Genomic DNA, 27,382 nt, shown 5'->3' on the forward strand with positions numbered 1-27,382 from the left:
AATATTATTTGGCAATATATATATTGATGTATTGTTTTGTATGATTTGTAGAATTCTTTTTTTTTCGTTTTGTAGCGGCAAAGCGCCTTTGTTACCTTTGTTTTTAAATAAGTTTCTTTTCTATATTCAAATAATTCATCGAAGATAGCATGCTAATCTTGGACACGCTGCTTTTTATCAATTGTTTTGTTTTCTTGGAAATAGTGGAGTGACGCAGAAATAGTTCTCCTTCCCGTTCCCCCCTTTTCGCTCTAACTATTCCCTACTGCGTATTTCTCGCCGCCGCCCGCAGAGTCCCCCGAGGTGCACGTCCTGATACCGAGCAACCTGAGGCGGGGCGACACGGCCGAGATCTTCTGCTCGCTGCGGCGCGGTTCGCTGCCAGTCGCCTTCCAGTGGCTGCACAACGGCAGGCCCATCACGGCCGACGGGGCAGAGACGCTGTGGAAGGTGGACCACCGCGACCGGAGGTCCGAGCTGCTCATCGAGAACATCGGCGCGCGCCAGATCGGAAACTACACCTGCATAGCCAGCAACGCGGCGGGGAAGACCAGCTTCACGGCAAGCATGCTGGTCGAAGGTGAGCCAATGCTCTGTTTGGCCTCGTAGTTAAAGTGCAGGGAATCAATTAACTAATTCATCAGGGCGCTTTCGTAAAAGTTCAAATGTGTTGCTACCAGCCTCTGTGGACCATTTAATTGTCAGATGAACGATCAGGACAGACTGTGAGTCGAAATGGAGCCGATATAGCATTCAAGCGCTCCGACGGTTGCTGCTGGCGCAGGGCAGGGTTTATCGGAGACTAATGGTGAGAGACATTCGTCTTACAATGAACGTAACTGAAAAGATGATGATTATGATGATGATGATGATGATGATGATGCTGATGACGACTACAATTCATGCTAAATTCGTTGACCCTGAGACCATAAATTCATGAAAAATTGCTCATGGCCTAGCTCTGTTAGGCCACGATATACGTAGCGAAAGCGCGGCAATTTCTGGGTCAGAAAAGCTAATATATGAAACCCGTGCATTCACTAGATGCGCCTATACTCATGATTGAACCTTAAGCCGTCGTGGCGGAGTGGCAGCGTCTCCGCTTCAAACGCCGAAGGCCCTGGTTCGATTGCCAGCCTCGACGCAGTTTTTTTTTTATTCAGTGGGTGTGCGGGGTTCAGTGGCTCCCATAAATGCCGCTACCGAATGCGTTGGTTAAGGACGGGTAAGGGTGGCTCCGCGGCGAGGCGCGCGGTGTGACGTCATGGCAGATGGCGCGGCGAGCGCCCAGCTGAGGCGGTTGCTAGGCAACGGCTCAAGGTCTGTCTCTGTGCCTCCTCGAAGCACCGCCATGGCGAAATCACAAGTTCGGGGCCACTGTAGCTTTCGCGACAAAAAATTGACAGACGATTACTATAGGAGGTAGTTCGAGGCTTGAGCGCAGTTCTTCACACGCTACCCGCTACCGCTGGCAGGTGGCGTGTTCCACTGCTAGCCGTCCTCCGGGACCTTCCCGTTGCAGCCACCTTCCGGCTGTTCATTCCTCACCGTGGCAGGTGGTGTTTCGCTCTGCAACCACCTGCCAACACGTCACCTGTCGCACGCCGTAACACGCCACCTGACAGGCGGCGTGTTACGCTGCTAACCGCTCACCGGGAATTTCCCTGGCAGCCATCTTCCAGGTGGCGCTTCGCTCTGCTACTTGGACAACCAGTTACGCCGACAACGGCGACGACTAAGCCGACGCCGAATACGGCGCGGAACGCAGGAACGTGCGCCTGAGAGCTCCGCTCTAAAACAATGAAAAGTAGCCTATACAAGTAATTCGTTAGTAACAGAAAAATACAACCGCAAGGCAGTCCTGTACAAGTCTACAGTACAAGCACAAGGCTGTATATTAGTATATATTACAACGCTACAAGTAAAGAAAGGGGTGCCATGGCTGTGAACAGATGTAAGACCGGTTGTTCATCTGAAGCACACAAAGCATGCAATGTTACAAAAAACAGTAAAACATTTTAAAATCAAAGAAAGGTTTCTTTCACGCAGCCCCACTGGAAGTTACTTACCTTTCGTTGATATACTCTACCTCATTCTTGCAACTTATCTTAACACTCTAGAATCATTTAGAACACTCCACCAATCGTACGACATCGTTTGTCTAAAAGCACTTCTCAATTCCGTGAACGCTTCACCGCGTCTACGTGCCACCACTCCAAATAAACTAAAAGAATATTGAGCGGCTTCCAGAGCACAATAATTAAATTCCAGCAACTCGAGGCCACCTTAGCAGAGTGCATTTGTTAACGGTGAAGGATGCAGCGGGTTTGAAATTCTCCTTGGAGAACTGAAGCATGCCCAGAATCTGCAGCAAGATGGTCAGGAACATCGCCGCAACTGGGAGCATCTGCTTCAGCCCGCAACGCGATGCAGTTTGAAAACCGAAAGAGAACAGTAACGGAAACAAAACTGACATGCACCCAAGTTCCCGTACCTCCTTCGAGCTTTGAAACTTCTCAACGTCCAGCGTCAGTTGAGAGCTATGAAGCAAAAATAGAAAATTTGGAATTTTACAAAAACAACAAAAACAACGCAAGGCGGCATCTGGCTGCGTCCACAAACCAGCAGGGTGTGCCATGTCAGCCTAATTTTGTTTGTGCGTTAGCTTTTTTCCCCTCTCATACGTTCATCGAAAGAATGAAAGCAATGAAAAGAAACCAACACGCGCGTCGAATTCTTGAGCGGAGTTTCTTCCCGGGTCTAGAAGCGAAGAAGCTGCGCAGACAAAAACTAAAACGGAAGCAGACAACTCCTTAGAATTGCATCGATTGTTCGCATCCCGACCATTCTCGGGGCCGTCCTTTTTCTTCGTCCCTCACCTGTGTCGTGCAAACTTGGCGCATTTTTGGCTTGTCTTTTTTCCCCCACTGAGCCGTGGGTTAAGTGAAAATCCATACATACCGCTGAACCGAGATCACAACACGTGGCAGACTAGCAAAGAGCCAAGCGATGAGATAAGCAAAACAACAACGGCAAAAAGAAATTGGAAAGCAAAAAAGTAGAAGGACGGTGGCTTCCCAACGGAGGGGGTATTAGCCCCAGGGTTGGTATAAGTTTAGCGCCGAGCCAGCAGCGGCGGCGGCGGCGAACCGAGCGAGGCGTAAAAAGGCGTCATTAGAATAAGCGCTGTAGCCCTCAGAGGCGATGATGTAGAAAGGACGGCTGGTATCAGCCGAGGAGCTCCACGAAGCGTGCGCCGAGAAGGAAGGAGCGCTTACCTTCCAATAGAAGAAGGGGGCGAACAGAGTGAAAGGGGGGAGGCCCCTATCGAATGTCTGCACACGATGGGTGAGGGAAGAAGAAGAAGAAAGGAATCATCGCGCCACACAACGTGGTTTCGATTCTGTTATTCTTCATTCAGCTCGTGTGTGCGGAAACGATTTAGCCCGGCATTTAGGTGGTGTATGAATGGTCCTATCCGATACGAGCCTATTGGTGATTGTGCTTGCTGCAGCCAAAGGGTTTTTTATGCGTGTTTATTTTTTTAGCAAACGAGGTAGAAAGTTACAGAACGCCGAGAAGAATATTCAACGTAGGTTTCTGCGTGGAATAACACACGCAGAATTCAGTTTTGAACAGAAAATTAGCCAAAGTTGCGCTAATTACTCAGAAGACGATAAACCCGCTTTCAATTTGATCTTAGCCCAGCGCATTTAGAAGATTCTCATGAAATCTATTAAATTTATAAGTGATTAAAATCCTCTATCGCTCTCTCCTCAAGTGGGTGTTACCTCTTACTTGTAACTGTTTTTTTCTTGAAGACGATCTTCTGTCAGTGACACGGTGCCGTCTGATGCTACCATTGCAGTGCAGTCGTATTCTTGCCCTGTTTCAGTGAATTATGGCAAAGTCGTTTCGACTAGCTCAGATGAAAACAAAAAGATCAGGCTAGTTTTGACGGCTGTGTTAAATGCGCCTGCTATGACTGCAGCCGCAGAAAACCTGGTTACTCGCTTATTTTTGTTCTATATTTACAAAAGCACCTACAAAAGTTTGCGCGAACTCAAAATGGTTCCAGGAGAAGTGGTTTGGTTTGGTTTATAAGGGTTTAACGTCCCAAAGCGACTCAGGCTATGAGGGACGCCGTAGTGAAGGGCTCCGGAAATTTCGGCCACCTGGGGTTCTTTAACGTGCACTGACATCGCACAGTACACGGGCCTCTAGAATTTCGCCTCCATCGAAATTCGACCGCCGCGGCCGGGATCGAACCCGCGTCTTTCGGGCCAGCAGCCGAGCGCCATAACCACTCAGCCACCGCGGTGGCTCCAGGAGAAGTGGGCCTTTATCGAGAAGTTCCGCCCGGCGAGGATTGTTTAATGAGAGCACTTCCTGAGCGCGCATCGCACGCAAGATTGTGTGACTGCGTACGAACGCGCGAAGACTCAGCACTCTCTGAGCGTGATGGCAAATGCATCTCCGCCTACCACGCGCAAGATGCAAAGGGTGATAAACGTTTTCTTGTCTATTTTGCTTTGAACCTCTCGCAATCAAAATTTTCGGAGCTGCATTTTCTCACTTCATAAAACGATTCAGACAGGAACGTAGATCAAGCGAAAAGGAAATAAGCAATATTTTCAGCGTCCAGCCCGAAACACAAAAAAACCGCGCACATCAGGAGAGCATTGTGAACGCGCCGTTGGTTTGAGAACATTGCTTGTTCACTGCACTTAAGGAGATGGGTTCCGGTCTTGGGAAGAAAGCGGGAAAAAAAAGCAACAAGAAAAAAAAAGTTGGCATCGGAGTGCACGGTCTCGCGGCTGCAGCTAACATCACGGCCTGCGCTTCCGTAAGCAAACCGGGCGCTCGCGAGCAGCAGCAATCTCGGGGAAAACCCAGTAAATTGCGTTACTCCGCTCCCAGAGCCCCGTGGAGGAGGGGAAAAAGATGGGAAGGAGGAGCCACGCGTTCCGCCCAACAAAACGGAGAAGCGCTGAACCATGTTCTATGCTGCAAACAAAAATGCTGGCACGTGTACGTAGCAAATATCCTACATGTGCAGCAGTGTGACCGCTACGAACAAAGCTTCCTTTTTTGGCCACTCAAACATGCAGCGAACGCCGGAACGTCTCTCTAAATAAGAAAAAGTTGGAGGTAATATTACATTCATCCAAATTTATATTAGTTGTTACCATCCATCGGGTGGAGCAGTATAGTGCTCTGTTACGTGTGTTGGAAGTTTGTTTCGTTGTGTTTGTCGCAAGACACGGACGATGCTCATGCATTCATGAGAGCCCGCTGGAATAGCCACTTGGACAAAGCAACGTCCCAGGAAAGCAGGACAAAGAAAAAAATGGAATATACATGAGTCGTGCGTCAGAGAAAGAAAAAATTACGGAAAAAGCAAGATCTGAGCTGGAAGTAACAACATCAAAAAACACTGTTTCTAGGTGCATTCTCGCCTCGCCAGTTTCATATTTTTTGACACTGTTAAACAACATACGAGGAAGGCAAAGAGCAGAAATATTAAAGAAATATGACTACCGCCACATTTTGTGACGCCGCTGCAGAATCTCTCACGCAAACAATCTTTCCGCGTGACTGTAGTAAATTTTGAATAAGCAAACTTATTAACCATGCTTAATGTACAGGTCGCAACGTTTGATCGTTCAAAAGTAACAAGAGAAAACAACTAGATCTAATACTTCTGGTTATTTATCTTTTTTTGTGTCGGAATTTTGTTTGCTGTATTTTTATTTTTACGCGTGGGAGTTCCCGTGGCAAAAACTAAATAAATTTTTGTTTCAAACTAGGTCGAGCATTTTTTTGACAAATTTATTTCTATGAACAACAATAGTTTGTTCTGCGTAGCATCAATAATTTGCGTCTAGTTACGAAAAATAAAACACTCTCGTTTGATGCAAAGCAGAAATCGGCTCCATTTATATGTTTTTAAAGGCGAAAGTGGAAAATTTCACTCAACATTCCGCAACTCATAACCTTGTAAAAGTCTATGTCTTGCCGGGTGAAAAGCACTGTTGGAAAGAAATTGACATTTTTCTAACGCGCATCGCAGTGAGATAATAGTTTGATGACTTCATGACTGGCATTTTTAATATGCGACGGTTTCCACGCACGTATTAAATAATAAATTTAATATTTAAATATTAAATTTAATATGTGCGTGCAAATAACATGGTCAGCGTCCTTATCTTCCGGGTGTTACCAATGGCATTATGAAACTGTAGAATAGATCACCTATTTAAAGGCGACCTCTGATTTAAGGTGATCAGTGACTACTCCAAACAACCTTTCGGCTGGCATCAATTTTTTCACCATTTACTAGTTTTTTTTCTTATTATTATGCTGTGTATTGGCTATACAAAAGACACGAGATATGACTCATTGGCTCACTAGCAGGCTCAGAGACACGCCCATTGTAATTGCACGCAGAATGAACTTTTTTACCGACATCCGTTTTGCAGCGCTTAATGGACAAGCTCACTTCAAAAAAAAAAAAGCTTCGTGGTACACGCATAAGCGTTTTGTCCAAGATGCGATTGTCAACGCCCAACCACGAACACAAATCAATCCGCAGATGCAGCTGTCAGAATCGGTCAGTGATCCCACTTGTAAAATGAAAAATAAAGAAAGCAAAAGATTCGAAACGGGTTTTTTTTTTTAGTCTAAAGCGTCATTTGTACTGTGAAGAAAAGGCAAAGAAGCACACCGCCAAAAAAAAAAAATCGGGATCACTTCCAGAAGTTTTCAATATTTTCGTTTAGTTTCAGTGCTTTTTGGGGAGCAACCAAGCGACGTCAGGAGCGGGCAGATTCAATCTGCCGCCCGTCTCGTTAACAAGCTGCCCTCATTCTTACTTGTCCCCCCTCCCCCTCTCTTTCTCTGGGCCTTAAGAAAAAAAAAAGGAAAGTGTGGCACTGTCTTACGGACTAATAACTACACATCGCTGCTCTACAAACACGACTCTCCGCGCTCTCTGTATTGGCGTTCGCAGTTCCGCCGACTTGGCTGCACATGCCCGGGGACCAGGCAGCTGTCGTCGGCAGCTCGCTGACCATCGACTGCGCCGCCCTGGGCCACCCGACGCCCGTGACCAAATGGACACGAAGCCAATGTAATTCCCCCTCCTCCTCGCGCCATTCTCGGGTTCGTTGTCGCGCTGCTTCCCGCTCCTTTACGTTCTCGCTTGCTTGGTTCCCTCGCCCTGCCCTCGAGTCACATACCACCGGTCCCTTTCTCTCCGCTCGACCCTGTACTACACACGCGCTCCCCACGCAGCCGCGGAGAGTCCAGGCCCGCGGGTCCCAAACCCACGGCGCACTTGTTCCAATCTTCTCCGCGTCCTACGCTTCTTCTTCCCTGCGCGGCCCGCGTTGGTTGGACAACGACGAGCCTTTTGTGCTGTTGGAGTGTGCGTGCGCGTGTGTGTACCATTGCGAGATGGACCCTTGTTGCACGCTTTGTTTCCCGGATGTGTCCGGTCGTGCGTCCTTCTTTGCACGCCTCCCCAGGCTGCCTCTCTTTTCCCTTTCTTCCCCTTTCCTCTCGTCCTCCCCAGCGCTGCAGCGTACGCATTCTGCGTGCGTCTTTCCCTTCCGTGTCCGTGCACGGCTTTTATAGCTGGAACGTTGTTTGCGCTTCCTCTCTTTGCAAGTGCGTGTCAGATGTCCACTTGGCATGTGCGTGCATCTGTTCGTGCGTGGGCGCCTTCTCGTTGCCCGGCACTTCCTTCGTCTGTCAATGAGTGCTGGGCTTCTAATAGAGCGTGTTTGTACGTTTATGCTTGCGAGTCGCAGCTCCCTTTCTAGCCGCTTGTGCGTTCAGCTAGCGTGTGTGTTTGCGCCTGTACTTCGGAAATGGCCTTCCGTGCATGGGCGCCCTGTCGGACCGCTATGACGACAGGGGCGTGTGTGCTTGGGCTTGCGTTCGCGCGAGCCGCCGCCTCCTGCCTGTGTTCTCGGCAGTGTCGACACGCCAGAGGGAGCGGGGGTCCGGCTATATAAGCCTGTTTTATGACTTCATAGATGGCCGCTGGGCGCGCTCGGTAGCGCAGGAAAATGAGCGTCGTTCCTTCCAGCTGATGCACACGCCGGACTTTGGGCCGGAGCCGCGCGTCGCTGTTGGCTCCAGCCCGAAGGCGCTACGTGGGTGCCTATTATTGATCCGCGCGCCACCCGTAAACGGTTCGATCTACGGCCTGCCGGCGCGCGTCTATGTACGCCTGAGCAAACTGCGATGCCGAGTTCGCCGAGCGACTTACGGCGCCCGCTTTTCTCTCCTTGGTTGCGAAGCCCACGGGAAGCAGCCGCGGGGCGAGAAAACACGGCGCGGCGACGTTGGCGCGAGGGGTTGCTTTCTACTTTATCGGCATGCCAGCTAAGCAAAAATGTGCGCTCATGCGATGCGAAGGTCATTCACCTGAAAGTTACGAGCTGACTTTGTTGTCCCTTCATTTTTCTTTCCTCTTCGTCTGGAAGTTGGCGGATCAAGTTATGCGTACCGTGTGAAGCTGAGATCTTTCGGTGTGACACATCACTCACCCCAGACGTTCCTTTTAGGCTTGGAAGGGGAGTGAGGAAAACTCTAGTGAGCTTTCGTTCCTAGTAAACGATGCTTGTTTGGCTTCGGCTTGCGTTTATGTTCGTCCGGCAGCAAATAGGCGCATCTATTGCTGTGAAAATAACGCTTAAAAATTTTTCATCACCCTATTAAAACTCCTGAAGTCTACTCCAAAAAAGACTGTGGTCGCCGTTTTTAAGCGAATGGCTGTGTGCCCCGGCCTCTGGGATCCACGTAAGAAGGAGTGTGTCTACGCACCGCAGTTTCCTTTCGAAATCGTTTAGAGGTGGCGACACTGTATTTCACTTTTTGGGTCTTTTTTAGCAGGTAGAAGCTTCGTTTTCAGTGAAACTAGCGTCATTGTCGTAAGAATGCGGTAATCTATCGATACAAGCGAACTTCAATTTCTCCCCAATGTCGCTTTAAGGAACTTGACAGCGGTCAGTATGCCCCATGACAAAGTTTCAGTGATTCCACTGAACAGAACAGAAGGAAAGCCTAAAAAACAAACAAAAAAGAATCTGTTGTTGATTTGAACATGGATTCACGTATGGCGCTGTTCTTTATTTTAATGCCAAGAATGATGGTTTATGGTTTATGGGCCTTTAACGTTCCAAAGGGACCCAGGCTATGAGGGGCGGCGTAGTGAGGGGCTCCGGAAATTTCGACCAACTGGGGTTCTTTAACGTGCACTGACATCGCCCAGTACACGGGCCTCTAGAATTTCGCCTCCATCGAAATTAAAATGCCAAGAGTGAATTTTACTTGAAAACTATCTTGAGGTTATCCGAAATACATACGGAAGTGACTGCGTCTTATTTTCGCTTACGAGTTAGATAGCCTAAATTTAGATATGGACTGGCAGCATATGCCAGAAGTGCTACTTTCGGAGGAGAACTTAGGAGGACGTGCCACGATTTCGCGCGTGTTATAAAAAACCCCGTGCATGCATACTGCCAGGAGTGTGAACTGCTGCCTCTGCGTTCCAGACCCTTCCGAAACGCTGGTAGGAAATAAGGACGAGCACACAAGTGTCCTTGCGAACGGCAGTCTGGTCATCTCCGGCGTGAGATCCTCGGACTCCGGCCTGTACCGGTGCGACGTTGAGAACGGCGTCGGTACGCTGATAACGAAGACCATCAATCTCACAGTAAGTGGTAAGTTTGCTCCCCGCTTCGAACCAATCACTCTTGTCGCGTGAACTGTCGGGCGACCCTTTAGATTGGGCGACACGTGTCAGGGCGCCCTTCCAACTCCGCTCATTAACGGCCGCAGGACGAGAGAGGGACGCACTTTGCTCTCTCTCTCTCTCGGGCCGCCGCTTCAAAGAGTCTCGTTGCAATACACATTAAGAAGCGAATGCAGCCGAGAGTTTCCAGGGTGCCCAATAACCTAGACGGTTTAGCTGGCACGCGTTTAAAAAGAGGAGACGGGGTGTACACATAGCGAGGAAAGGATACAGCCACGTAGTGAACGGAGTTTTGCCTCTTAAAAAGAAAAAAAGGAACATTCATTTTGGCAGGCATTGCCGACGCCGAGACTTATCACGTCTTCTTCGCATCAAGTTTAGCACTGATTAGAAAGTTAATAGGACCGAAACAAATTCCCCTGGTTAAATAAGAAATTCATTTAAGTCACATCTAGTCGAGCATGAAATTATTTACCAGGTTTATAAGGATCTGTTACATGTTCCTTTATAACAGTGTCGAAGACACAAATTAGCTCGTGCTATCTGGGAACGCTTAGTCCAGATTTGTGAAGTTTTATCTAGAATAAACTACGTTTAACCTAGCTGTGGGCGTGCCTAGACTGGTTTGTTCACATCTTTATTTTAAGGGCTAGTAGAAACCGCAATGCCTAAACCCTTCCACAAACTTCGCACATGTCGGCGCGCCAAAATGTATTTTGACCTATAACAAAAAATGAAGAATTATACGTTGCCGTGCTAAAGGCAGACAAATCCTGACTCGATGGAATAGCTTCTGGTAGAGTAATGGCAATGTCTGATAGTCTTATTTAAATAAGCTGTAAACTGCGGAAGTTAATTGCAATTTAAGGTAACAAATAAATAAAATAGTTTAAGACCAAGCTTCAAATTGCAAGATTCAGTGGCGTGTAAGACCGATCCATGATTCGTCAACCGTTGACTCGCTCCCTTTTGTTACGTGTTCAGGCCAATAATAGTTCTACATTCGAGTGGCTTTTTTCTTTTTCTCAGTACTTTTGTACACCATGTCCTTGTCACTGCAATCTAGCTTATCTTTGATGTCAACTCTCATTTGCTGGCATTTTTCCAGCTGTCTTTTCTAAGAAGTAAGACATTCTATATTTACGGGTTATAGGCCAATCTTCAGCAAATCTTTGTGGACACATATTTTGCCAAGAAACTACAACACTCCTTTATTTCGTTAATTGAAGCCCACTGCTCTTTCTGCTCCTCTCTTCGAGAAAAAAAAGAAAATAAAGAAGCAGTATTTCATACTCTATTTCCACGAAATTCGTTATGCGAGCTGATGTTTGCCTGACTTAAGCTCATTCCATTGCAGTGCCACCGTTGATACGAAAGCTGCACGAAACCATCAAAGTACGCCTCGGAAACATTGTGACACTCCACTGCGGGGCCTCAGGCGAAGAGCCACTGCAGATAGCGTGGATGAAAGATAGCAAGTCAATCGAGAAGTCTCTCAAAGAGCGGTGAGTTCTGCACTGTTCCGTTTACTGTGCAGTGTAACGACGAAGCCGGCACTGTGAGACAAAGATAAAGTGACTGAAAGTGCCCACAACAAAGCCGAGACTATAAAACACACGAATGACTGTCAATCTCACAAGTTTCGTTTTTTACTTTTATATTTTTTACTGCGAAACTTTCTCGCCTAAGGCAAATTTTTTAGTAAACTACCGCACAGTTCGTGACAATGTCGATGGAACCGACTGCATTTAAAAGAGAGGCTGGAGATAAGAAGTGGGATATAAACTACATAGACCAGTAATGAGAAATTGCTACAGCACTTAGAGATTTGCATGATAAATCTAAGTATCGTATCGAAAGAAACAAAAGTAGTGAACAAATGGGCTCGAGCACACACGCACTTTCTCGCTTCTGTTAACCTGAACCAGGCCGCGCAATGATCATTTGCTTGTGACACGTAGTATATGTAACTTAAATTTTGACACAGGTCACGAGTTTTCCGTCAAGGATCTGCAATACGTTGACGGTACTCAATTATTTCTGTTTTTTTAGAACCTCATTTAAACCGCGGCATTCATTCGCTCAGAGCGCCTTTTATAGAGTACGGTGTGAATTTACCTGGCAACACTCTAGCCAGCGTATTGCGTGCAGAGGCTAGTGAATTTTATGCTAAGATTATTTGTTGTGCTAGATCACTGTTCTTTTTACGCTAAAACAGCACGCTTGGTCTATGCTTGACGAAAATTACAACTCTGATGTTCGAATGTAGCTTGTAATTTACTAAATAAAACGTTAAACAACGCACTGTGTTTCCGGGCCGAACTTTGAACCTTCGTCGTCATCAGTCACTGATATTAAACGCGCCTATCAAAATTCTTTTAAGGAAACAAAAAGAAAGCAGATGCTATTGTCACTGAGGGCCCATTCTGCTTCAGCTCCAAATTAAAATCGACTATAGAAACAAGCACAGCCCTAAACTAAATATATTTAAAGTGTTAATACGAGGTTACAGCAGATGAGAGGAGATATTTAAGAATGATTAATGTGCATTACACCTTAATGAACTGCGCTCTACGTTCTTCTTGGTGTATTCATTGTTTTCTTCGCTGTACTGCGATGTGTCATCAATCACTTCGTTCTTTCGAATTTAATTAAGCAACGATTAAGAGTTACCTTTTTACGTACAGCTGTCTAGATGCTCGAAGTGGCTCTGCAGTGGCGTAGTCGAACTAAAAAAAAAAACAACTCCACTACGACCTATTTTTCACCTTCATGACTGGAAATACAAAAACGTGAAACGTCTAATTTCGAAGGTACAGAAACAAACACCAAATGTGTTTCTTGAACGGTCCTTACTTAAAAACATAATATGAAGCGATCAAAGACTATTCCTCTTCCAAAAAGACATAATACCCCAACGCAACGAAGCAACAGCATGAGTCGCTTTGCCAACGCCTTAGGTACGACGTCATCGACCGCTCCTTCCCGGGAGGCATCGCTTCCGACCTGCTCATCCACAAGAGCACGCTAGACGACACCGGAGAATTTGCCTGTCACGTCACGAACAGGTTCGGCACCGCCGCTGCCATGCGATCGCTTTTCGTACTCGGTGAGTGGGGCCATTACACGTTCTTCCCTACCTCCTCTCTCTCCCCTTTCCCCCAGAGCCCGTATTCATTACGTGCTGTTTTTTTTTTTGTTCCTATTATTCGCACCGCGTTTCACTTGCAGCGCCCCGTGTTTCGCCCCATCCGCGGGGCAAATTGTTATAACCCTGCCCTTACCGTCGTAACGACTCGCCTCGGCGACCGGGGAGTGAGTGCGAGTAATTTGGTGCCTTAACGTTATACGATCCCCGGAGGGTACGCGCTGCGCCAGCCGGGGCACGCGGAATCTTGGAGTTAATCTTTGATGCCGCGGAGTTAGGCAAACGTCTCATAATTATTAATGCTCGGCTATCAGTCTGAGACGCTGCTCCCCAACGCCTTGGAAAGCGAGGAAGTAGAAAAATGGGAGGAAGAAAAATGCTGTGCAAGATAATTACCTACGGTGGAATATGATAGTTGCGGTTACTACCCGGCTTAAAGGCTCGTCGCGGGGTAGAAAGAACGGGCTTTCTGGCGCGGTTCGTAATGTGCGCTGTCATCGTTAGTTTTCGTACCTTGTTTTAGATTGAACTTCTGAGTACATGTTTTCCCAGCCGATGAGCATATACTAAGTAATATAAGGAGGGTTTTTCTGAAGCGTATTGAATATTGTCACGTAGCAGTTTGGGCAGGGAACACGAGGCTTCTAACAGGCGTGACGCAGCTAGATGGCCGAGGAGAACGCCAGCAGCACCACGAAGCGGCCAGATCGGACCTTCAGCCTTTTCACCAAAATACTAGTGTAACCATCAGCAGAGACCTGAAGTCGTCAATGCTGTCCGGATGAAGCCCTATTAGACATACGTATTTAGTGGCTAAGTGCCGGACGCTAGCCATTTGCGTGCGTTTTTTCTGATCAATAGTTTCTTCTTAACGCATCGGTCCGATGCTTTTTCCTTGCGGGAGGGTAATGCCGCGTCTGGAACAATAGCTGCTAGGCTTCTACCTGGCACGATTCTCGAGCGCCATCAGCAAAAATTGATTCTCTGACTCTTTTTGGCTACGTTGACGTTTTTTTTTTTTTGGCAGAATGAGATGAGTTTATCGGCGAGAAAATAGGATTTAAATATTTTCCCGCCAGTCGAATCCAAATCGTGACATCCTTACCGAAGTGCCACGTACCGTTCTGAAGTCAATGACGGTGTGGCGTAGCCTCCGGGATCCTCGCAGAAAAGTCGGTGTTGACGCAGGCATTTTAATTAAGAAATCAGCCGGTGGTGGCCACACATGTGTTCGTTTTTCTTGGTCCTTTCTAGCTTATAAAAACTCTCTTTTTTTTTGGTGAGACAGGTACGCGATACCGCATCGATACAGGCGAACTTATATTTGTCCTGAGTGTTCCTCTGATGGACCGAACATGCATTTTCTCTTTAGCAGCAGCGAGCTACTGTTTCGATGTTCTTGTGTTCGTGATCGTGCTTTGTGTGGCGCTCTAAGTACGTACCACCCGTGGTGTGCGTGTGTGCACGCATACTATCACTGCCTCATGCCGCTATCACCACCTCGTGCGGACATATTTAATAGGTTGGGGCAACCAAGAAGATTGAAAAATAATGGACTCCTGCCTGCACCACATGATGCACAACGGGCTTAATCCAATTTGATGATAAACGAAGATGCCCAAGGGCGATGATAATGTTACCACCCGTAGGTGGGGAGAAAGAGAAAAAAGAGAAAGGAATTGAAATTGAGAGGAAGAAAGAGCTCAGAAGCGCGCCACAGCCGCCTGCGCATAAGCGACGACGACAGCTGCGACCCCCGGCCTGTGGTGGGGCTTACAAAACAGCTCGTTTTGGAAAGAAAAAATTGGCAATTGGTTTTGAGAAAATAAAAGGGCGCAGTATCTCTTTTCTCGAATTTAGCCCACAAAGCTCAACCGCGCTGTGAGGGAAGGGCGGAAAGACGGAGTTAAAGAAGGAAGAGAGAAAGAGGCGCCGTATTGGAGGGCGTCGGATAAATTTCTACTACCTGAAATTCTGAACGTGTTCAGTGGTCACTCGCGCGCGGTCATAATTCGGATAGTGCCTGGACACTCGCGCGCGAGCGGAGCAAGCTTGCTCACCTTTTTCTTATATATTTTTGCAAATAACATGTATAAAGCTCTCCCGTGTCCTTTCTAACGTGCACTGACATTGCACAGTGCACGGACTTCTCGCCTTCTGCCTCCTTCGCAACGCGGCCGCGGCATTCGTTTTGTAAAGCACCGCAGGTATGTGCCACCACGCGCAGTCGGTGGGCACAAACAGTGGCATTGGACCAACCCACGTGCACCCGGTCGGTCGGGTGGCGTCGCATCGCACCACACCCCCGCACACTGCCGGCACCTCTGCGGCCAATTCTCCAGCTCTTGCGAAACAGCCGGCCAAGTTGCCGTCTGCATGGCATTATTCCCTCGTTCAACTGTGCCACCTGACCGACCGCTTTAGATATTCCAGCGATATGTGCAATTAACTCATACTGACCAAAAAGCGCGGCTGCTTACTAAGTTTTTGCGAAACCAGCGCTTTGCCTAAAGTGGTGTTCTATTGGTAGTAGGCTTTGTGTAGGCTTGAATAAAGCAGTAATATTGCAGAGTGAATGGCCTTTCTGTGATCGAGGTGTCGCACCCGTATAGTAAGAATGACTGCTTTGCAGTGCCCACAGCTTGTGCTAGAATTAAAGGGCTACCTTGTTGGCGTCTAGGCATTACTGTGAGCTCTCCTTTCCGTGCCATTATTTACGACAGATTTCGACTGAAATAGTAAAAGCTAAAAGAATAATGCCCATTTTAAAACGCTTTGTGTGAGGTATCTTTGTTTTGTCGCGGTTTTATAACCGTACATTTACTCCCCCGGAGTGAAGCAGGATTTATATGCACCATTAGCGACGTATGGAGATTCAAATAACTAACAATACTGCACATTTCTGAGGCGAGCTAATCTTGAACATCCCATCACGGAGGAAAACGCTCCAATTTATTTAAAAATATTAGTTTCGCTCATGAATCAAGATTGCAACAAATTAATTAATTCAACAATATATTAAGCAAATTATTCATTATACAAACGACAATAATAATAAAGTAAACAACATTGTGCGCCAACTGGAGGGGGTTACTTTTTGAACCGAGAGCTGCTTCCTTCGCGCCGCGCCTCGGCCCCAAAAAGGAATGGGAGGCGATGAAAGTGGAACAAGAGGGTCGAATGGCTGATGCATCTAACGTCGCCGTTATCTCCGCCGGCGCTAATAAAATAAAACACCCCTGGACGCAGAGCTGCCGTCACCGCCCATCGGGGTCAAAGTGGACGACATCGGCAAGAGGTCGGTGCGGGTCTCGTGGAAAAAGCCATTCGCCGAGGTCACCCACTTCCTCCTGCGCTACTGGAGAGAGAACGGTGGGTGCTCTGCCTTCGCCCCCAATGTCCCGCCGTCTCTTTCCTGCTTCCTATCTGGCCCTGCCCGACGCATACATTGCTTTTCCCATGTCGGCCGGAGAAGGTACGTTTTCCCGAGCCCGTAACGGCCTTCGAAATCGCCGTCGGATTGCCGGCGTCATTAAAACAGAGAGAGATGTCGTGATAGGCGTCGAGAGGAAATACTGAGACAGTCCGCTCTTCTTCTTTTCGCCGCATGTGCGTTGGTGCTGTGTGCGTATCGTGAGACGGGTACAGCCTATAGCGACATATGCGTTGCCAGATACCATCTAGTGTTCACATGAACGTTTCCTGACATCGTGCATTACTCGCATTTCAAAGACAACTCTGGTGTTATGTCGTAAAGCTACATTCCTCCCAACTGTTGAAGGAAGTTGATGATTACTTACTCTGGAGGGTGAGCACGTCCTTGAAACCCAATGTTTAAACAGCAGGCAAAACTGGCCCACTTTATGTTCCTCTTACATAAAACTGAGCGCTCTACAAGAGATACTTAGTACCATCAAATTGGTTTATCTCTCTAACTGGTACACACGGTTTTTTGGAACATGTGGACGTTTCATTTTTCTATTCTTTAACCTTCAATATGCAAGGTTCCTGAATGAAAACGGCCGATGGGTATTGCGAGGTACGATAGCGCGTATTGCAGCATTGATATCTTTTTCCCACAGAGCACAAAAATCTGAAATAAATAATCTAAGTTATTGCCTCTGACTGCGCTAGTAAATTGATCTAGTCAGGCTTTCGTTTCAAGTTCTCTAGCACTTATGTTGGCGTCACACTGCAATCGGCTTAATTATGATAGCTGAAATTTTCGGCCACCATCTAGTGAAAAACAAGTACACGCTGTTGCTCAAAATCACTTATTTCTTGAAACAGGGCCATTCTCCTTTTTTTCTTTTGGCCGTTTTAAACTAGAGCAGCTGAGTTCCGAACAAATCGATTGTGATTTCTGCGTTGTCCGGTGTGTTCGCCGGCGGTCAATATATACTTCAAGCTTTTGCTTTGTCTTATCTCTCCCCAAAATCACGAAGAATGAGTGAGCGATAAAGCGTTGCTATGAAAGAGTCGACCTCAAAGCGGAAGACTAAACATGAACGTTCGTCCAGTGAGGGACGTGGGCTTTCCTGTCGAGGCGCTACTGGACGTTAGACTTCCATCATGAAAGTGCGACGGGTAGACCCTATAAGTGCTAAACCTTGATACTCTAGTCAGTTTATCTTCCTAGATTATTTAGTTTTTATCACCGCATAAAACACCACAGGACTGGTTGCGAACGGGCTTTTACAGGCGCTTAAAATTACGCCACAGAAAGCGTCACATCGCTCATCGCGTGCTCGCAGCCACCAGGACCAAAAGCAAACAGAGACCCCAAAACCAATCGAGAGAGCCCGACGCTCACTTGGCAAGCCCGTGCGTCCCTTTGCATGCTTATAGTCAAAGCTTGGCTCGTATTTGTCTTTCCGCTTCCCACTTCCTTTGCCGGGCCCTCCGAAGGCAACCGCATTCCACCCACGTTTAACCTTTGTGTGCCCCCATCCTTCCCTCTTCCTTTCCTTTGCCTCCCGTCATCCTGTCCCTCGGTATTTATTCATCCCCTCCCTTCGTCCCGAACGGCCAAGATCAATCATCCACAAGACCGTGTCCCCCGAACAGCAAACTTTTCCCATTTCTTTTTCTTCCTTTCTCCCATCACCTCTTGTCTGGCGAAGTTTCTGTGTTCTCGCGCGCGGACCCTCCGCATCCGCTCAGCGTCCACAAAGGAGGCAGCGGCGGTAAACGAATCAATTTCCCGTCTCTGCATCCGCGGTGACAGGCAGGGGCCGGAAGCTGTCCAGCGCCACCGTTGCGGGCACCGAGACGTCCACGTACCTCCAGGACCTGCAGCCGGGCACCGAGTACTCTGGACACCTCGTCTCGCAGAACGACGTCGGCCTCAGCGGGCCGTCGGTAGCCATGCACTTCGTCACCAGCGAGGAAGGTGCGTGCGCAACCGTTTCTCGCTTCGTTCTCGACCGCGTCGCCCCACAAGACCGCACCCCCACCCTCTGCTGCCCACCAACAAAACGAAATTGCCTCCCCGCTGTGCGATCTCGGGTTTCTGCTCTGTGTGTGTTTGCTGGACTCGGAAATTGCCAGCTCAGATCGAAAAAGATGGACGCCGCTACTGCGCGATAGAAGACGCATTTGTGTGTGCATGGTCATTTCGGTATATTGCTGTTCGCGTGCGTTCTTCGCTGCGTTCTCTCCTTTTTCCTAGCACAATGCCTCAGTTTCCCATCCGCCCCTTCGATGTCTCCCCGGTAGCCTGAAGCCATCCCGTGGCGCCTCGAGTACCTGTTTTGCTCGCGTGTTTTTTCCCAACCAGCATTGTTTCTAAATCACCGCCCGCAACCACGCACACAGTGTACCATCGTTTTCTTTCGCGCCGCAAAATCCTAGCTATCCATTGTCTCGCTCAGCCCCATGGCTATGCTTTGCTCGCAAAAGTCTGGTTGGCATGCATTCCTGATTCAAGCACCAGACGAAATAACGCGACCAGAGGACACTACAAGAAACGAGCGCTCGTGGTGTGCCGTTGTTTCTGGTTTTTGATCATTTCGCGGTGCTATTCCAATTATGTACGTGGAATCATCTGCAATGCTCGATTGTGTTTACACTGATGCGCGCGTGCTTTGCTCGCTTTTTTTTTTCCTTTTCTTTCATTTCGAGAATAAGTAGAGCGCGACCAAAAATTGCAGCATTCCGGTTCGCAGAACTAAACAATGACAGGACCACTATGAAGCCGAATTGATTAACCAATACTGCGAAAATTTTGGTCAGAACGGTATAACGCAGAAAAACAATACACCCCCGAGCGGGATTCAAACCAGCCGGGGCAAAAGCCTGGCTGCTTCGTATCCAGATATTTTGGGCCACTCGGCCATCGCCGCAGCTTCTCGCGCTACGTATTGTAACTGGTAGCCGCCCCCGCTCTGTGTCTAAACTTGTCGTCTTCGAAGTAAAGCGTTTCGTTCGCCCTAGAGATTTCTGCGCAGCAAAAGTACGCAATCCACTGCTTACGTCGGCGGCAGTCACCAAATGGTGCTGGTGCAGCACGGCTGTATATAGTGCTGGAAGGGCAGTCGAAATCTCCCGCCGCCCTGCTCCACAGAGTTTTCCGGTATTACCCAGACGAAGAGCAGTCAGCGTTGCACTTCATCCACCATGGAAAAGCGCAGGAATGCCGGGAAGACAAGGTTGCGAATTTGGCTTGGGTATTTCTGGGCATAAAATGTGGATTAAGCCTTAACAATACTGCTCTTCTCGAGGTAAACATCGCAGATAAGCTGTGAAAGTTTCCATAACAGCATAACACTTGTGATAAATTTATTGAGGAGATGAAAAATACAGTATTGAAATTACACAGAGCAAAGCATCACGACACAGCTACTGATTGCGAGGCAGAATCTGCGTTTACGGCCCTACATTAGCCAAGCCAATCAAGAAACCTTGTCTTGTCGGAGTCCCCGCGGAGGATATGAAGTGATCTTTAAGGAACTCGCATGGACGGTGGCACCAGCTTTCCCTGGGGTTAATATTGAGAATCTCTTTGGTTCTGCTCGACATGAGAAAAAAAGAAGCTTGACGAAGCATTAGTCACATGGCCTGGCCAGACGAGCTACCTGACCACGAAAGTAGTACTCTGTGTTCTTCTAACAAATGCTGCCTCAACTTGCATGCATTGTTCCGCAAGTTAGACTACCTGGCAGTCATGGTAATCAGCGACTACTGATCATCTTTGGGAAGCTTGCACCGACCCGTGTATGAGATTACCTCTGCAGATTGAAGGCCGAAACTAGTGCTACATCCTAAGCATGACAGTTACGGCCGTATGCCTGGGCTTATAGCTGCACTACGTGTTCACCGACCATCGTTGCTGGAATAACTTATGAAAAAAAAAGTTTACGGTTATTTTCTTGCGCCTGAAATACGGCTGTATTTTACTCACGACTATCTTTTAGACGAAGAATATATAGCACTAAAGTTTCCTTCAAAGTTTGCGCGTGTCTTATTTTAAGAATTAGCTCTTTTAGCCCGCTCTTTCTTCGCGCTGTGTTTCTGCGCCTTAATGTTTTCTTTTCTTTCAACTCAGCAAAACAATCTGTGCCTTAAAGAGATATCGGGCACGCAGTCACGTTCGAAGCGTTACGTTGACCGCAACCAGAAGCCACGTCGAACGTAATCAAGAGTCTCGAAATGTTGTGACGCGCTGTGCAGAAAAAGTGCCTCACTCACAGCCCTGCTTTTATTGCAGCTCCGTCAGCGCCACCGACAGACGTGCATTCGACTCCACTCGGAGAAAAAGAGCTGATGGTGACGTGGAAGGTTTGTGCCCTTTCTTTCTTCATTATCCTAAACTAGCACATTTGCTGCACTCTGATTATAGCTACGGGATAGCTGTGGGGGCTGCAAATTTTACCGTACATTTCATCGGCTTTTTTTTTTCATGCTTAACCTGGCACCTATATGCTTTTAAATCGAAATAAAATCTGCGAGTGATCCAAGAGAAAAAATTTTCGCGTAAACACTTCAAGTTTTCTTTAAAAATTTGCTCTCCCTTATTAATATCAACAATCACCCGGATGAGAGGAACCACATGAAAAGCTCCAAGCGCTGTGCATGACCATAGGACGAAAGGGGATTCTAAATGACTGTATTTTAAACGACAGGCCTTTTATGCGAAGATTGAAAGAAGTCGTGTCATACCAAACCGTAACTCTTCAAGTGGTTCCAATCTGTTCAAGGAACACCCATCGTGCAATCTATTTATTATCTTATAGCGGAAGCTTTTTTTTTACAAACACACGCTAGCCATTAGCGTCATTCAAATAAACTTAGCTCACTAGCGGGTTGAAATGAAAATGTGTCTTTCAACAGAAGCACAAGAAACCAAGGCTAAGACCATATATAAATTATTTTTTTTCCGCCACAGCACAATAAATCGAAGTATAAATTAACGAAAAAATTCGTAAGGAGAAATCGGCGCTTTTTTCACGATTGATGAATGAAGACGAACAAAGGGCGGCTAATGGCATTACAGACCTGGCGTAATTACGAATCCATTCAACTAAGCGTTCGATCAATGCGAGCTTAATGATACTGCTGCTGCTGTGCTGTTCCTACCTCCCCTTAAGCGCACACAGACTTTTCCCTCCTCCTCTGCCCCCTCATCGTCTCGGTTGGGAATCGCTTCAACTTGCATCCCGCTCATTACCTTTACGAAAAAAGGGACCTCCCGCCGAGCACCGGAACGGGCAGATCCAGGGCTACTACGTCGGCTACAAGGCGTACGACTCGAACCTGCCCTACAGTTACCAGACCGTCACGGGCGGCGCAGAGTCGGCGGTGCTCAAGGAGCTCAAGCCCAGCACGGCTTACTCCATAATCGTGCAGGCCTTCAACAGAGCCGGACAAAGCCCTTCGTCGCACCAAATCGCGGTGCACCCCTTCGCGGCCGGTAAGCCCCCCTCCCGGTGCCTTCCTTTTAACTGGCGTTCGCATGCGAGGCCAATAATCCTTCCCGCTCGATCTCGGGCACCAAGTCTGCCGTGATTTCTTTCCACCTTCTTTCTTTCATTCCTGTACATCGCTCTCTCCCTCGCGCTGCGCTAACCCTACCTCCGGCAGTCGGTGTACGCGCGGTTCGGGGCAGCTGGAATCAAAGAGGCCAGCCTCGTGTTTCCATAATTGAGTGGCGAGGGCGGGGCGCGCAGACACTGACTGGGCTCGTTCGTTTCTGTCCCCGTCGACCCGACAGGGATGCCGGGGCCGCCGAGTTTCTTCACCAGCGAGGTGACCTGCTGTTCGGTGCTGCTGACCGTCACTTCCAAGCACAAGCCGACGGACGGTGTGACGCGTGAGTTTCAATGGGCTAGGTCTATAGGGACGGTGAAGTTTAGGAATGGAGCTTGCTGCCAAATTAAAAAGCAGGGGCTGTCTTCGGGTCCCTAACAATACTCTTATTTAGCAGCGTACATAGTAAATTACGATGACCTAATATTGTTCTCCCCCTGGCAGAAATATAATGAACGTTGACAATAAATACAAATTACAAAATGCTTCGCGAAATGAGACTGCTTTTTTTCTCTCGCATTTTCACAAGACAGCACCTGCGTAGCTGAGATATTTATGTTTTTATTTTGCTCACTTTAATTATTGCAGTGCAGTAACGCACTAACAGAATTTCCTAAAAGGAAAAGAGAGGCCATCGTCTATGCAAGTTTCTTAAGGAGCTCTTCATCCTCCACGGAAACGCTCAGAAGAGCGAACTTCATACTTGGCTGGGCTAGTGTTTGGTTCGAAAATGTGGGTTCGACTTCTGAAACATAGTTGCGCCCAGAAGGATAGACAAAACGTTTATACACTCCCACAGAATGAAGTTTTTTAATGGCACATTTTTTCCTGCTGTATTAATGTTGTTGACGGTAAATTAGGAGCGTATGGAAATTACCAAAGGTTTTTTCTCGTAAGAAGATTCCCTCGAGAAGAGCCTTACTCTGATGGAACCCAATCCTCGTTTTCGGCTGTTCGCCAGCCAAACGGCAATCAGATGGCACGTTCATGCACTGCTGCAGCAGTTACACGTGCGTGGTAACGGGTTGAGTAGAGTTGAGTAGCGCAGCGCCACATCGCACGCGCACGGTCTGGTGCCGCGACGCAGAGTACCTGGTGATGTACAAGACCCCCGAGGGCACCTGGCGCTCGGTGTACTTTCCGCCGCACGCGCGTCGGATGCTGCTGCGTGGCCTCCAGAGGGACACGCAGTACGAGGTGCGCCTGGCCGCCTACAACCTCGAAGGGCGGGGACAGCTCTCCGGGCCAGCCTCGTTCACCACGCTGGGACGCGGTGAGTCCCTGCCGTCCGCAGCTCAACGGACACCGTTTTCGACGACAAAATGCTTCAGCACACAAATTGAGCGACTGTTACCGTGAGTGCCAGCAGTAACTGGCACCGTCAGTGCACTGGCATGCTTTGTGCCCTCCAGCACCGATAAGAGTTGCAGCAGTGTGTGAGACAAGAGTCATTTCGAACATTTTGATTTCTGTTAAAGTTTTCCCCCGAGCAAGTTAGTCTTCTTGCATTGTATAGGAAATAGGCCAGAAAACACTTTTTCTTTCCAGAGACCAAGACAGTGCGGTGGTCTGGGCTGCTTGTTTCTTGCCTTGGTCACTGGAAAGAAGTGTTTTTATCCGTAGTGTCGCCTCAAGCTATTTCCTTCAATTTCGTCTGCTACCTGGATAGCCTCCACGAATTTATCCAGAAGGTTTATGGTTTATGGGAGTTTTAACCTCCCAAAGCGACTCAGGCTACGAGGGACGCCGTAGTGAAGGGCTCCGGAAATTTCCACCACCTTGGATTCCTTAACATGCACTGACATCGCACAGTACACGGGCCTCTAGAATTTCGTCTCCATCGAAATTCGACCGCCGCGGCCGGGATCGAACCCGCGTCTTTCGGGCCAGCAGCCGAGCGCCATAACCAATGAGCCACCGCGGCGGCCTTTTTCTAGAAGGTAGCTATAGTGTCAACACCTGTTACAGTTATCTGTATTTGAGATTTCCAGCTGCTGAAATGTCAGCCATCTGTGATTGGCTAGAGAAGAGAGTAGTTAAGCCACTGGGCGCGCAGAAAGTTTCAGTGAAGACGTGTATGCGTATTGGAACTGACGCAGGGAGACAGCGGACCCGAAGTTTTCAAACCACTTTGATTCAAAATGAACGAGCTTGTCGTTGCTCTGTTCGCTACTACGCTCCAACTACGAAAGCGCTGATGCGCTCTTCAAGGCGTCTGTGCAGTTCCTAAAAAAATCAACAAAAAAAATTATCGATGCTCCAAGACAGCTTGGAGGTCAGCCGCGGCTGGTCAGCTGCCACTTTTCAAATCACGCACTTCAACACTGCCTAATTATTTTCGAAACTCAAAGTCTCCAAGCGCACGAAATCTGCGAGCTAAGCCAATGGCTTCTAGCTGGACGGTCCCAATCTTAAGCCGTCGGAATCCGGCCATGGGCGCCAGTAATGAAGCCGGTATAAACATCCACAGCCCGCTAATATCCCATACCCTAGCTCTCATCTATCATCCTCTCTCTCTCTTCTGACTCCGTCTTTTGTTTTCCGGATTTTTCCCTTTCTCTCGAAACCCCGTCGATGCGTGGCCGAAGGCAGGGAAAGCAGCGAGCGAAACTGGCTGCGCGTGGTTCAGATATCGCTGCTGAATAACGCGTTGCTATGACGACGTATGCCTCTCACGCATGACGCCCGGAGAAGCAGTCTCGCCGAAACTAAACTTCCTATTCCCTCAGCCCTTTCCGCCATCGCGCTGCTTTTATTTTGGAGCTTTCTTTTTGCACCCCCCCCCCCTCTCTCGGTTTACTTCTTCCGGTAGCAGCTGCAGGTGTTTCTTCCCGGTCGCCAGGCTCGAACAATATTGACGTTCTGCGTGTGTTTTCTTGAAGCAACTTGTTTTATTTTCTTCTATTTACGTTTTTTTTTATTCCCGCGTATCGAAGGATCGCCCGTTTTGATGCCGTTCGAGTCTCCGGTTGCTTTTCTTTCCCTCGCTCTCACTTCGAAGCTATCCCATCACACTTGGCTTTTCACGCGAGTGCGTAAAATATGAGGCCGACTACGCAACACGCGGCCAGATTTCAATGGAATTGCCCCCGAGCGCCTGAGTTATTCTGTAGCGCGCCCGTTCCCTCGCCATCTGCGGAATCTTTCACTGGGCATCTGCGCTGAGTTTGCGTAAGCGCATTCAAGATCCTCTGCAGCGGCCCAGCCTTTTCTCCCTTTTAGAGATCATGTTGCCTCGAGGCTGTTTGCCCGCGTCGTTGGGGCGCCGTTCATTCATGGCGCGGTCACGATTCAAAAGAGCGCAGGGAGAAAGTTGATTCCACTCGTGCGAGGCGCAGAAACTCCGCTGCTTTCGTTGTGTCTACAGTTACTCCCGCTGCTTCAAAAACGGAGCGCCTTGAATGCCAGTTTAGCCTAATCTCCGCTCACTGCTCGCTACTCTGACGCACGTGACGGACGAGACTTTCACTCACGAAGTGCGATGGGTGCCTGTCCGCGTTTCTGTGTTTTCCGTCGTTTGTCAGAGTACACAGCGCGCAGTGAGCAAAAGTGGGGGGTCATTCGGGGCAAGTACGGTTTCAAGCGGTCATGTGATATTCATCTTATTCAGCACCTCTCTTAAAATGGCGCAAATATCCGCTACGTTCTTGGGTGATTACAGCATGTTGGAAAGCCTTGTCTTCTGTGTTACGTCACTAGCTGCGTAGATCTAAGAGTAAAGAAAGCACAGTTCGCGCCTTTTTTAATAGATTCAACTTACGACTTCATTTGAGATAATTTTTACAAAATAGATTGCTGGAATAGCTAGTTATAACAAGTAATAAATAAACCCCTGCCCCCTTATTTATTTCTTTTCTTTATTTATTTATTTGAAAATACTGCAGCCCCATTCCAGGGGCTATAGCAGGAGTGGTTACATATATCATGCGGTACAGTTGCGCGCATAAAGGGGTGCATGGCAAAATGTGAAACAAACGCTGCATACAACATCATATAATGCTACGTCTCAATTTCGGACGCAAAATCAGACACAGAAAAGGCACGTATATTTCCATTTAAGAGTTCCAACTCTCCACGGTACGCGAAAAAAAAAAACTGTATTTGAAGGCGTTAGTACGGGCAAAAAAGGGTTGGATATGAGTGGTTTCCAACGGCAACGTGATTTTCTTTTTCTTTTTATACCATACCACTGGCCATACGAATGCCTCGTATGATTCGTATGCTGGTATAGAGTTTCCTTGTTGCCTGCATGCCGTTCGCTTGTAGCCACAGCACAAAACATGGTGGACAGCTCAACTGTTAGGTTGCAGTGGGTTTATTTTGACCACTTGGACCCCTGAGACGGTCTATATTTTCCTTGTCTGCCTGTGCGCGATTGTCGCGTCTATTATAATTAAACCCTAGGTTTATAACTGCGGCGATCGCTAAAAATCGCACTGACGATCTCGCGTTCGTGACTCGAGCACCTATAGGGTGATGAGCGAGCGCGGTGGAGGCAACACGAAAGGCATTGCAGACGTCACCTGACTCTGACCGTGAACCGCAGGCTCGTGGGACGAGGACGGAGAGGCGGTGGAAGCGGCGCAGGTGCCTTTCTACCTGCGCGCCCAAGTCCTGGTGCCCGTGGCGGTGTCCTTCGGCATCATCGTCATCTCGGTGGTGGCCGCGCTCGCCTACTACAGGCGGACGCTGGGCGGACACGGTAAGCGCGCTGGGCGAGATTTCATTGAAGAGATATATTCGAGCATGTCGTGCGCACTAATTTTCTGTCTTTTTTGTTTGTTAACAAATAATAGCAAGTGCGACAGCGACGGAAGCTGTCATGCCTGACAACGAGGGTTTACAAGGTGTTCCAGCAAAGATCGTCAAGCTTTCTAAAAAAGTGCTACGTATGTCGCAATCAAACTCGAACCGTGTCTTTAGAAATTGTTACAGACATGCAGAACCATTCCCGTTAGTACTAATAACTACAAAAAACAACAACCAATCAACCGGAGAAAATACACCGAAAGAAGCAGCAGTTGCCAAAGTTTCGTACCGCTAACGCTTTTGGAAAATTGTTTTCAGCACTCGAAAAAAAAAAAAACGTGCTATATCATTTGGTGCAGAAGTGCGTGTTGGACGTATTTTTCGCCTGACAGCGCTCTTTTAGTGGCCCTTGATTGGACGATTTCAGGCTTGCACAGCCGCGCTCCCTGAGAGATCGCTTCAGCAACCGCGGTTTTGTTGTCCTCGTCGTTAGGGATTTCGCGTTCAGAGCAGCTCCGAATAAACATCAAAACTAAAACTTCCATTTAATTCGTCATTTATGGTTTCGTTCGATGGTGCTAGACTTTAAATTACGATCTTGGCGTATCTCTACAGCTTCAAGAATTTTTCAGTTATTGTGCGGTAATTACTCAAAACAGGCCCAAAGTAAAAAAAAAAAATATGCCGCCACC

At 48.0% G+C, this 27,382-nt stretch overlaps 1 protein-coding gene across 1 annotated transcript in view; it reads left to right on the forward strand.

The window, feature by feature from the left end:
* The window catches only part of LOC144098408 (cell adhesion molecule Dscam1-like), a 41,530-nt gene that overhangs the window by 9,205 nt on the left and 4,943 nt on the right, over positions 1-27,382 (forward strand). Inside the window, exons 2-13 of the mRNA XM_077631018.1 lie at positions 293-580; positions 7,013-7,132; positions 9,567-9,734; positions 11,124-11,271; positions 12,727-12,875; positions 16,164-16,286; positions 18,142-18,306; positions 20,623-20,693; positions 21,597-21,825; positions 22,126-22,224; positions 23,029-23,214; positions 26,488-26,643. Of these exons, the coding sequence (XP_077487144.1) occupies positions 293-580; positions 7,013-7,132; positions 9,567-9,734; positions 11,124-11,271; positions 12,727-12,875; positions 16,164-16,286; positions 18,142-18,306; positions 20,623-20,693; positions 21,597-21,825; positions 22,126-22,224; positions 23,029-23,214; positions 26,488-26,643 (1,902 nt within the window). The remainder of the gene's footprint in view (positions 1-292; positions 581-7,012; positions 7,133-9,566; positions 9,735-11,123; positions 11,272-12,726; positions 12,876-16,163; positions 16,287-18,141; positions 18,307-20,622; positions 20,694-21,596; positions 21,826-22,125; positions 22,225-23,028; positions 23,215-26,487; positions 26,644-27,382) is intronic.

The sequence above is a fragment of the Amblyomma americanum genome, chromosome 7 (assembly GCF_052857255.1).
Source record: "Amblyomma americanum isolate KBUSLIRL-KWMA chromosome 7, ASM5285725v1, whole genome shotgun sequence".
Classification (NCBI taxonomy): domain Eukaryota; kingdom Metazoa; phylum Arthropoda; class Arachnida; order Ixodida; family Ixodidae; genus Amblyomma; species Amblyomma americanum.